The 13,105-nt window shown below is 43.1% G+C and overlaps 1 protein-coding gene across 1 annotated transcript in view; it reads right to left on the reverse strand.

The window, feature by feature from the left end:
- LOC310961087 (heparan sulfate glucosamine 3-O-sulfotransferase 3A1-like) overlaps positions 1 to 12,456 on the reverse strand; it is a gene marked incomplete at its 3' end in the record, with an annotated part of 36,457 nt that extends 24,001 nt beyond the window's left edge. Inside the window, exon 1 of the mRNA XM_083933046.1 lies at positions 11,864 to 12,456. Coding sequence (XP_083789172.1) covers positions 11,864 to 12,423 — 560 coding nt within the window. The 5' untranslated portion in view covers positions 12,424 to 12,456. The remainder of the gene's footprint in view (positions 1 to 11,863) is intronic.
- Positions 12,457 to 13,105: the final 649 nt, after the last annotated feature.

Genomic DNA, 13,105 nt, shown 5'->3' on the forward strand with positions numbered 1-13,105 from the left:
ATGGGACATAGGAGGGTAAGAAAAATGGATTTTACTGTAAACTTGATTTATCCGCTGCTCTCGAGGTGTCCAGTTTCCAGAGGATGCATAAAACCTGACTCTGTCTCTTCGAGTCAACACCTTCATACTGCTGTTGTGCTCTTAAAGGAAACAATGGGATCAATATCTCAGGGTGTGTTGAAAGGATTTCTGACAATATCGAATATGTTTAGGAGTTCAAAAGGTGCTAGACACAAAAGAACTGGAAAACAAAGACCTGACCAGAGACCAAAGTCAATAAAGACTACACCCGGTTTTGTTTGAGGGTTAACAGTGCAGACAGACACAACGTGAGGCTGAGAATTTCAAAAAATTGTGGCTTTACACTCATTTTTGAGCATCCGAGCACAAAACCTTCACAGAAGCAAGTATTAGCTTTAAAGAAGTTCTTCAGCTTTGGGGCGAGTTAGATGAGAAGAGCGATACCGCTGTACATTAAATATGAGAGACGGTTATCTTAAGCTCGGCTTACACTGTACAATTCCACAGGAAGTTAAAAAGAAGTTGCTAAAAGGTAGCCTGGCTCTGTCCAAAGGCAACAAAATCTGCCTACCTGCACCTCCGAAGCTCGCTGAAATCTTGTCAGTTACAGTCTAGAAATGAGACGGTGCAACCTGTAACTGTGTAACATGGATTCTGACACTGCCCTGCCCTTTTAGGAGACTAGCAACGGGTATTCCAATGGGGAGAGCGAATGTAAACACAGATTATGACAGATTATTTTTCCACATTGTCATTAAAGTAAATATTCCACCCGTTTTTCCCAAGCCACATATCCTTTCAAACATTCTGACAGTGAAATTGCATTGCTTTGTTCGAGACCCGTCTCTGTCCCAGCGACACACTCTTGTGATGCTAAATATGGATAGCTGAGTAAATATCTCAAATATAAATACATTATGCAAATTTAACCTTTTATCTATCCACACGTTCACAACACTTCCAAACAAGGCTGCGTCCAGCGAGGAAACAGGAAGTGGAAACCGTTTCATACCAATGGTGCACTATCTTCAGTTATAGAGCATCTTTGATCTTGCTTTTTTTAATCCATACAAAAACTACTGGAGAAGAAAAAACAGTCACAAAACCCACAGATTATCTTTTTCTAAACATTAAAATTTGCACATATTCTTTGTATACTTCATACTGTGAACTTTTTCACATCCCTGGTCAATATTTGGCAAATTCCTGCACAAACTGTACAGCTCTTTTCACTTTAAGTATTATTATTATTATATTTTTATTTAATATATCTGATGACATAGGTGACACGGTGGAGTGTTGGTTAGCACTGTCGCCTCACAGGGAGAGGGTTCCTAGTTCGAATCCCGGCTGGGGCCCTTCTGTGTGGAGTTTGCATGTTCTCCCCGTGTCTGCGTGGGTTTTCTCCGGGTTCTCCGGTTTCCTCCCACAGTCCAAAGACGTGCAGGTGTTAGGTTCATTGATGACTCTAAAATTGCCCGTAGGTGTGAATGGTTGTCTGTCTCTGTGCATCTCTATGTGCTCTGCGATAGACTGCCGTCCTGTCCAGGGTGTACCCCGCCTAATGCTCAATGTCAGCTGGGATTGGGTCCAGCCCCCCATGACCCCGACAGGGACAAGCGGTTGAAGTTGAATGATGAATATCTCATGATTTTTGCACTGTATTTATCCTTATGCACCAAAACACCAAGACTATGTGCAAACCTAACTAGCAATAAAGCTGTTTCTGATAACTGGCTCTGGGTTTGCAGTCTTTATGCTAAGTGGAGCTAACCAGCTGCTGCTTGTAGCTTCAAATTTGACAAACAGATATGAGAGCGGCTATGAATCTTCTGCATGTTATTCTTGGCAAGAAAGGGAATAAGCGCGTTCCTATGAATTGACATTTTCTTGGCAGATGATTATGTAACTTTACTTGGAGAATGTGTCTTCTTAACGGCGGTGAAAAGCTTCTCCAAGATTTTGCATCCATAATTTCCCTGCCTTGATACATCTCTCACTTCTTCTCTCTTACTGGTCCATAACTGAGGAAATCTGTTCCCCAGCTCCACTCATTAACATGCAAATCCTCATCTTTAGGATAATAGTGGGGGGAAAAAGAAGCCCTTTTGTGCAACTCCGGAGCACTGAGGATGTTCCTTCCTGCTTCTATTAGCTCGACATGTTCGTCTGACAGCAATCTCCCTCCTGTCTAATGTACAGTCAGACCTAGTTACAGTAGCAATTACTAGTGTTCAGGTTAAGATTAATTGAATTACTGGGTGGCTACCCTGCACTCCTCTGTGGGCAAATCAATCACGGCCTGTGCGCTACACGGACCCTTTATCACCCTCTTCCATCTTTATGCAAAAAGACGCAGGCTGTGCTGTTGCACTCCATCTATCAATAAACGGGTCCGGGGTGGCAAACTCATTTTCTAACACATTCCTCTCTTTAATCAAGCAGCCTGGAATTTGGAGGTAGTTAGCCATCCGCCACCTTTTCCTCCAAATGAATAAAATGTTAGAAAAATTGTAAAAAAAATACAGCAGCTGGGGTTGTTTGACGTATCAGAAATAGATCGTATGAGTTCATAGACTATCTGTGATCACTTAGAATAAATCTTGCTAAAGTTCTGTGAATGGCTCTTTTGTGCTATGCAAACGTTCACATTTAAAGTACAATAGACTGTATATAAAGCATTTGTTTGAACAGCTGCATTTCAACTTGGAGGAACCAGGTAGCTTTTCAAAACCGCACATGCAATGGATCTGTGGTGCTCCTGTTTGAATAAAGTAACTCTCAAGGCAGATTAAATGCCACTCTGTCATTCTCTCTCCATTCACCACCTCCATTATTAGCTATTTTAAAAAATTGTGCAGGATTTCTGGTCATGGTCTATAGTACTGCCAAACCCTAATCTTCAGCATGTTTTATTTCCCTCATCACTACCATGCAGCTCTTTGTCCGTCATGAAGCAGGAATAAAGAGAATACATTGGATGTAAAAGTGTTGAAAGCTTGAAAATAACATCTGAGGGAAATAATGTGTTGGCCTCTTTGTTGGACGTGCCAAAAAAATGCCAATCCCTCATTTCAGTGTGACTCCAAGAGCCACACACACACAAACATACACACACACACACACGCCTTAAGCTTAGCTACAGTATAATTCTGTCTTTTGCATGGAGACAGAGGTTGGGCAGTCCAATAGAGGTTGTGCCTGAGGTGCCGTCTGGCATAGCCTCTGCCCATGTCTGCAAGGCGGACTCTGCCAAGGCGACTGGCACTGGCCATGTCCCGATGGAACAAGGGAAAAAGGATGTTTGGTGCCATCCTATCACCACACAGGCAGCTGCAGATAGCACACATGGCAAGTGTGTCAGAGTCCATGCCTTTAAGCACAGAGGCAGAGATGCAGAGAGGGAAACAATCCAGTGTGTGGAGAGTAAGCCTAAAAAAGACCCTTGAAAAGAGTAAAACACTTTCCTGCTGAGTGTACCGAAGTAAAGGACTGGGAAGACGAACCTCTGACTTCCTTGAGTAGGAAACACTTGAATGTTTTTTAATTTTACAGGGAACTGAAATACAGGTCGGAGATGTGTGCCAGAGAAAAAAGATGAATATGTGGCAAAAGTATTTAAAAGAAAACATTACAGTTGGAACAGGAAAATGGAGGACCCAAGAGGAGAGGGCTTCCTTATTTTTATTGGTTCCCAGGCTTTCCATCGCTCTGGTTCTCTCTCGCTCTCTGTCTGTCTCTGTCTTTTTCTCTCTGGTGGAAAATATGGAGAGCTCCCTGTCCTGTGATAAAGCTGTTGCCTGTGAGATGGGAAAGAGAGATCCATCACATTGAGGTGTTGGTTTACCCTGCCAATCTGCACCACTGAGGGCTGTAACACGTACATGCTCCATCCATGCATCATTTACCCAGCCCTTCTGTGCCCAAATAACATGGGTTTGGCTGCACGTTTCTCAAATCCTAAAGCACTCTGGCAATTCCTCCGAAAGTCTTGATATGCATGAATTCTGGAGGTTGTTTTGTGGTTTGTTTGGTTCGCTTCTACGAAGAGAAGAGCTCAAACAGTCTAGTCTAAAGCCCCTTGACTCTCCAGTGCCAAATGATAGGGTTACAGTCTCTCTTTGTTTGTGGAAGGATAACACTTAACTTCCATCAACCTTGGGCTGCCAAGAAGAAAAAAAAAAAACTAGAGGAACAGAAATACAGTACAAGACGAAAATTGCAAACATGATTCTTTCTTTTTTCATTACAGTCGTACCGCTTGTAAAGTGCCTGGAGGCAGGACCGCTGTGATGTTAGAAAACATTACCTGGCAGGTTTCCATTGAGTGCAGGGAAAATAAACATCACTGACATTCATGGGCTTCAAAACCACTAAACTAGTTAAGGGCTTCAAGTATATCACCAGAAAATAGAACACGGAGCTGCAGACCTGAAGCTAATGTCTCGAAAAGGTCAAACATCTCAACGTCAGACACGATAAGAAGATAGAAACGATTACAGTGCATTGTAGCTTTACGGAGCGATGTATTTTCATACATCCAAGGACAATAAAAAAGTGACCTCAACAAGTACTTCTTTTGAAATATGAATCCCAGAATAAATGCTTCATAATGTATGGGCTAATACCTCATAAAAAGGACCAACAGCTGCTAAGCTACGACGGGGTCAAACAGGTTGCTGACTAGTGTACACAGAAACCCAAAAGTGAACAAACAACAGAATCCTAGAAACAATGTAACCCGATCTTAAAGTTACAGTACCATCTGCTGGCATTGTGAACTCTGAGGGTGGCACATTCTGTGGCAGCCCTCTAAGTGACCCTCCTGACTGTGATCAATCACACTCCCTTTCTGCACATGTTCATCAAAGCTCCTGGACTTCCTGATCTCTGAGGCCCGAAATATGTGCATGAAAGTTTACTTAGTTAGCTTCCTTCATCCTACGCGAAGTCAACAAACAGCTCTTATTTTAGGTGTGTCAGGTGAATACATCAGGTGTGAGCGTCTGGTGGAGATCCAGGTGGTGTCTGCAGAGCACCCAGCACCTGCTGCCTGTCCTCACTCACCCATCGGGGGGCAGATTCCCGGGATGCCAGAGGGCAGCTGCTGACAGGCACTACTTCGGATAGTCCCCTTGCTTCTATCTGCCTCCCCTGCATGGGGCCTCCAAGGGTCAGCTGCTAAGGGCATGCAGAGATGTCGGTGGGGGTGGCGGAGGTCAAGGAGTTGGCAAGGAGGGGGGTACTACAGTCAGGGTGGGTCGCATGCCTTCCGCAAGAGGTGAGCGCCCTGGTTTTACAATTATACACCCTGATAATCACTTTCACAATCCAAAGGCAGCTCAGAGCTCATGCTCAGGAGGTCTCTGGTGATCACGTTACGTCCGCTGTGTGTGCCCTCTACAACCCCAACCATGACCCCTCCACCCACCTCTGCCGGTCCTCTCTACTCCACCTGCCATCCGCAAAACCAGTCCCTATGTCAGCAGATATAATGAAAAGCCCAGCCACACAATCTTTTTGGAAAATTGCTCTGTTAAAATTACTTTTGGTAACTTTTAAAATTAAGGTACTGTCTGCAATGCATTAAAAGCACACTCAAAAGACATTAGAGCGCATTTATAAGGCTTTATAAAACTATTTATCAATGTTTTTATCATCTATCATGCATAAAAACTTAAATAAATGGCAGACATAATGTATTATAAGTTCAGCATTCATACTGCTTTACATCTCCATGACAAAATAAGTCCTGGCTCACACACCACATTATAAACACCATAACTTTAGCCAGTTATAGACACACATAGAGAACCGTTTTAACATAGCATAATATATTATACATAGAGTTCCTGAAATGGATGTCTTTTAAACATTAATAATATTTTATAGCATGGATTCCATAAGGTTATGTATGATACCATTATGTACATAATTACGAGGACATATGAGCAGTATTTGCTGACTTATAAATACATTAGAGCCACCACTTACAACTTTTCTATAAACCTTGTTTAGTTGTCATGTATGAGTACAAACATTTATGAAGAGTTTTAAAAAGTCTTATAGATTCTTACGAATGTACCTATAATGCATTATAGATATGACCTTCAAAGATTTTATAGTAAGTATAATAATAAGTATAATAAGTAAAATGTTTTCTTATCATTAGATGCTAATTCCACCCTTCTCCTGTGAAGCATTGACAATTTTAGAAAAAGTACACATATTTCGAGTCTTTAACCTCAGATGGTTTATTTTGGAAAGGACTCTATTTAAAACTTGAAGGTAGACCTGCAGGTTTTATATACTGGTGTAGTATATAAAACCTCTCCCCTCTCGAAATAAGTCCCATTCCCACATCCTGTTTCATGGCGAAGCTTGTCTAACTGCATTAGAAAATTACCATCTAGAGCCATTTCTCAGGACCATTAAGAATATGTCATTTCTGCTCAGTATTTTCCAACGTAGTGTCAGAACAAGCTAAATCAATCAGGGGATCAATTACGGGGAAATCTGTTTTTCAAAATCTCAGCTGGGTCTTGGAGAGAAACTCAAACTAATGGCTCCTCGCAGAGCCTCACCGAAAAGACTCCACGGAGACACATTTAGGGTTAGCACACACAGACACTTAACACCGGCGAAATAACAACGATGTTCCCCATACTTTTGGCTGATATGGGTTTATAAATCCAAACAGGCAAGTGAGGAATTTTAGAGTTTGTAAAGGGGGCGAGCGGTGAAAGCTATTTTGAACTATATCGCCTTATTTTAAACTTCGAGGAAAACGTTATTCCTTTATATTCCAGGCCGGTTTACATCCAAGAGCAGCAGCGATCGCCAAACCCACTGGAGGTGCTTACAGTTTGCATGCTCGCTTAAATACGGACACACAGTAAAATCCGGCCTCTTGTTCCAGCTGGTGTGTGGTTTTGTCATGACAACCAGCCACACAATAAACAACGTACACATGCATGTTAGAGCTCGTTTTATATGTTGTACAGTGTTCGGCGTCCTGATTGTGAATTGGTTAAATTCTAGGAACTTTAGTGGTTTAATAGCCAGCTTGAGAGCGACTGCTAAAATAACTGTCCTATAAAACAGAGGTCCTTAGCAATGTCTTCACTATTAACATGAACATCTAGCCTCTCCCATTTGGAGTTGTGTCATGCTTTCCACCGGTCCTCCAAAACCTCTCCACACTCTGGATGACAAGTGAAATGTCAGGCAGCAGCGAACAAGGCCAGAGTTTAAACTCAAACCACCCACTTAATTGACACACACTCTAAACACAGCCAGCATATGAGAAACTTAGTTGGAAGTCGGCCTCCTTTCAAACGCTGGGAATGCAACAGCTTTTCACCGTCAGCGCTCGACAAATGTGTTTTTATTTTCTTTGAGTTTGTATCAACAAACCCAACTGGTTAGCTTAATGTAGGGAAAAAAATGCAAATTACTAATGAAGAAAAAAATGGCATTAATGGAATTTAAACACAGACGGGGCACTTATTATTATTCCACACATTTAAAGCTGCATCTCGATTTTTATTTGAGTGACACAGAAAAATGGATTTGTTCTGTGGAGCTGTCCTGCCACACACACACCGCCGCTCAGCACAGAATTACAGATCAGATCAACACCGCTTTCGAACACAAATCCCCACCGGGTCACTGCTTTTATGATCAAGAGCCCTTTTTTTTACTACCGTTACAGAACGTCCTTTCAAATAAGGCCAATTTTATAGAGGGAGCCCCCTAATTTAATGTGACTTCTCTGCTTTTTCCAGCTCAGTATACTCTTATTTTCTGCGAGGTTTAAAGTATAGCATGCAACAGTTATGGAGAAGCTGGATACACTAACTTCTGGCTGCTTGCATCTCTGGAAGTGTGTCAGTCTCTCTGTCTTTTGTCTATCTTTGTGTTTCTCTCTTTCTCTCTCCTTTTCTTCCTCCCCAACCGGTCAAGACAGATGTCCGTCCTCCACAGAGCTGGGTCTGTCCGACGTTCCTGCCTGTTATAGGGAATTGTTGGGTCTCTACCTACTCTGTAAAGTGTCCTGAGATAACTTTTGTTATGATTTGGCACTATAAATAAAATTGAATTGAATTAACTGTGATCAACTTCAAAAGATTTGCTCATGCACGAGCTGACATACACCTCTTTTTCCCCCTGGATTTGTATTTTTTTTTGAGTAGTAGAGATCTGTTTATGGCCCGTCTAAGCTAAGGTTGTCATGAGACCAGAATTTTAAACTTCCACACAAACCTCTACACTTCTTTCAATCCCACGACAAACACAAAAATGTCCTTGGCAAAAAATTGGGATTTTCTCTCTCTCTCTTTTTTAATTAAAAACCTGAAAAAGTCATTATAACATACCAGTACAGTTGATTTTCTTCCCTCCTACTCTTCACAAAATCTGACTGTAAATCTACTTTTTTTTATAGCTTCTTGAACTTTCTATACTATATAGTGTTGATGTATCGTTTTAAACATGTGGTATTGAAAGAGTATCGACACTTTTGACAACCTTAATCCACACAAAAAGCCTTGTCGTCCGTGTCCACGTGTACTATACGTGGAAAAGAAGAAATACGGTTGTGTTTGTTTGCATCTAGAGAAATATGCGTGTGGCGGAGTCGGTGGCCTGTTGCCCTTCGTGTTAAACAGGTCACGCATGTTTTTATGAAGGATAATTAACCCATTAAGGGATCTGGTGAAGGCTAATCCGACCGGTCTGCAGACATCAAACGCAAACTGCGGCCGGGTCTAGACAGGTGAAAGCTGGGCGTTCAGTAACCCAAGTAGGCCAAAAACATAATACAGACTACTCTGTTGCATGGACCTCTGCTTTGGTTCGCAGTGTTTGCGCTTGACCCCCTTGTTCACTCCGAGTGTCCATTTCCACAACAAAAGCCTAACAGGTTGTATGTGATTATACGGATACACCGCTGAGAAATGTGCAGTGAAATGTAACACTGACTGACGGGGCGATTGGATCGGGTGTTGTTTTCATCTTTAACAAAAGGCCCAAATTTACTCCGTACAAAAAACAAAAATGCATGAAAAGCAAGAAAAAATTGCTTTTTTTTCCTTTCCGGGAGCTGAAATTAAAAACACCCCGCCCGAAAAAAAGAGTAAAAAAATAAATATATAATGTCGTTACCACGATTTTAATAAATGCAGATGCTGAGACGGAGTTTTACCCAACTTATTGGAGTCTTAGGACACATAAAAGTAAAAGTTTAAAGCTACCAATGTCTCATGCGTTGACAGCCGCGCTGTCAAAGCTGAGAGTTTTTATCCTTCCCAATAAATCACACATTTTTGCATCGTCGCTTTTGGGTGTGCGGCTGACTTTTTTAGGTCAGTTGATGGAAATTCCCGTAACAAGCCAGACATGTAGAATTCTGAGAAAGCTAAAAAAAAAAAAAAAAAGGAGGGCCGGAGATGTTGCCACGTCACATTAAGAGCTCAGAGGTGTTACGGTGCACATTCCCATAGGGGCACGGAGACGAGTGGTTCATGCAGAAGAGAGGACACGTATCGGCTTTGACAATAAACAAAGGAGGCTCCAGAGACGGAAGCTGCGACGTTTAAAGTATTCACCGCCGCTAATGAAAGGAGTCGCATAATTCAAGCAAATTGGACACGGTGATTAGTCACAGAAAATCTGGCCTTGTTTTCGCACAAACACCAACGGGTTTTCTTTTTTTTATAATACTATTTTAAAGGACAGTGCTACTGGGTATTCAACGTGTTCTCGAAGCACCAAGCTGCTTCTTCCTCCGTATTTGGGAGTTCCTCCTTCAACCGTGACACTTTCAAACTGTCACTTCAGATAAGTTTCAAAACATTTCTGCGGCCTTGAAATCTTTAAAAGCATCCGTACAGTAGCTGTGAAGGTTACTGTAGCAAAGCTTTGGCGGCAATCGGCCGGATTTCCTGGTTTCGCCAAGCGCCAAAACCCCTCTAAGTGACCTCGAGTCTGACAACTTCACATGAGTGCCCCTCAATCAAAAGCTTCCTATCAAGAGGAAGTCTCTCAGATGCTGTGGAGGAGAGCTGACGAGATGAACTCCCGCGGAGTGGACCGCGCCGCTGTAACAGTTATTTATTCCTCTTTTCAATTCGAGGGTCCTTCTGTTTTAAATGGACGGCATTAAGGGGAACCGACACTAAGGTCTGTCCTTGGAGGCACGGTCCAAATTCCAGAGAATCTTGGCAACTCCTCGGGATAGATGGGACCCTCATGGATATAAAACCCCACAATGGATGAATAGGTAAACAGAAGGGTGTGAAAGAGTGATGGGGAAAAGAGAATGTTCACTCTCAGAGAGGCACAAAGAAGGGAGGTGTGTGAGCGGGAGATGGGAGAGAGCCAGAGCGTTTGGGGGGGGGGAGGCGAGAAGGGTCTGGAGGGAGTTGTCAGTGAGGGAGAGTAAAAGTTTTCTCTCCAGGCTTTTAGAGGGTGCTGTGTGTGTGTGTGTATGTAGTGTTAACTCAATCAAAAGGTGAATTATACCTCCTGAGACACTCAGGTAACCTTTCATTATGGCTCTAATCCTTCTTAATAACAGAGCTGCGATGTCGGCAATGCCCCATTAGACAGAGAACCACTGAGAGGGAGAGCCATTATTCCCCACAGGCCGCTGGAAATGTGAACACACAACACTCACTCACACACACACTCGCAGTGACAGATGAGATCAATCACAAGTTCGACGTGCGGGAGGAAAACGCAGCTTCCGCGCCAAGAGAAGGAGAGTAAATGTGTGTTAATGTTGCATCAGTGTGTCTCCAAAGTTTCAGGGGAGACTGGAAACGACGTGATAAATGCAAATTCAGAGTTGAACGAAGGATTGAAAAGACTTTTACTCGATATAAAAAGTTTCATTACTACATTATAACGTCGGCAATTTACATTTGATATCATAAAACATTGTTTATAATTTACCCTGTTGAAATTTAACTGCAGTAAATTATCATTAATTCAACTTTTGTTAATTATTTTTGCACTTTCTTAATCGTCAGCACATCCTGTTTTACTATTTAGAAAAGAGAGAGAGAAACTTTCTGTAACTTGCAAAAAGTGTAACAGATTTGCAGCAGACATTGTTATTTATACATAAATAATAATAAATAATTAACTTAGATCTAACTTTAATAGAACAAAAAACTTCTTAAAAAGTGACGTAGAAAGTAAAATTGCATGTTTGCTGGACAAATATTGCCACAGAGTTTAAGTTAAATGCAAAAAAAAGTGTTTTGCATAAACAAGTTTGACAAACATATAAAGTTATACAGCCTAAGGTATGAATGTTTCCACAGAGGAAATGTAAATTGTGACTTGTTTCAGTGTTTAAGTATTTGTGACCTCGTCTTATTTCCCAGCCTAATCAAGCCTTTAACCGTGATCCCACTTTGGCCCCGACCAGAGCAACTTAAGAGGCAGTCAACCCTAAAATGTGCAACAAAATTAGGCGGTCTGGTGTGATAACATCTAAGTGATAAATCAACAGGCTGTCACGGGGCTTCATCCAGCAGCAACTACAGGCCACTAATACAAAAGTTGAGATCAACATTACTGGGTTGTATCGATTGATCTTTATCAGTGATGGAGTAAGCTAAATAAAAAGTTGGATAAACACAATCTGTCATCATGGCAATTTAATGACTACTATACATGAGGTCAACCCAGAATATATATAATAAGGGGGGCATTAATTAATTTGCACAGTATGATATATAGATATTTGTCTAATTAGTGTCAATATTTATGTTGGTTTAAAAAAAAAAATCGTTTTTCTCCTCCAGTCATAATCCTTTGATCTAATATTCACCTGTACCACTCCAGTCCGTTCTCATAGTTGCGGTCGAAGAAGTGCGGCTCCGCTCCCACGGCTCTGATGTCCGGATGAACCCGGAGAAACTCCAGCAGCGCCCGGGTCCCTCCCTTCTTCACCCCGATGATGAGAGCCTGGGGCAGCTTCTTGCTCCCCTCCCCGAGCGGACTGAGTTTACCCGCGAACCTCGGGGACACTCTCCTGGAGGCGGCTAAATCCGGAGGCGGCAAGATGAGAGACTCCTCGCGCGGCACCGAGACCCGCTGCCCCGCGCGCTCATCCACAAGGACCCGCGAGGAGCGCCCGGCGGACCCGTAGCCCGTCAGCTCCGACCCGGCGGTCCATTGGTACACAAGTCTTTTCGACCTCAGCGACCTCAAGTCCTCCAGGAGCCGGCCGGAGGACGCCTTGACCGGTGAGGGAGAGGTGGTGCCACAGCGGTCGGCGAGGCAGTGCAGGAGGAAGAGAGAGGTGAGGAGGGAGCACAGCATGACCGCCGCTTTCCTGAAGATGCCTCGGGACGGGGGGTCCAGTTTACTGATGCGGCTAAAAGCCATACCGGTCCCTGGGAGGTCGGTGCAGGAGCCACAGCCATGCTAGGCACACATTATTGAGTCTTCTCGCCATGAAGAAACACGGGAGTGAGTCTTCATCCACAGTGGGCTGCTGTGGATAACACTTGTGTCTCCTCCAGAAAAAAAGAAGAAGAAGAAAGAAAGTCAAGTGCTACCTGGTGCCAAGGTGAGAAAAATGGCGCCCAAAACAGGCTAAATAGCAGCCCACAGGTGCTTCTGCGGCCGGGTCATGCGCTCAGGTGGTACCCTCTCTTCTTCTCTCGCTCTGTGCAGGATGCCACCGCGAGCCCTGATGTACCACCCGCACGTGTATAGAGTTGTAAACTTGTCTCGCACGTCAGGTTGCTTGACAGGCACCTCCCTGACCAATGAGACGAAGAGGGGAAGCAGACAGGAGCCAATGATATCCCAGGTAGGCGGAGACACTGGTGGACGCACACAACATCACAGGGAAATTCGTCCTCACAGTCACTGCTTCATTAGAGGGGAGCTTTGGGTCTTGAAATGGGTTTTCTCTTTTATTTCTCCTAATTTATTTTTAACACCAAGTTATTAAGCATCACCACAACCATCCCCAGCACAGGGGGGTTGTATGGGGTTAGTTGCCACAATGGGGTTTCAGCAAAAGTTTGGTTATTTTAAGCTTAGGACACCAGATAAGTTT

This window comes from Echiichthys vipera (assembly GCF_963691815.1).
Source record: "Echiichthys vipera genome assembly, chromosome: 18".
Lineage (NCBI taxonomy): Eukaryota > Metazoa > Chordata > Actinopteri > Perciformes > Trachinidae > Echiichthys > Echiichthys vipera.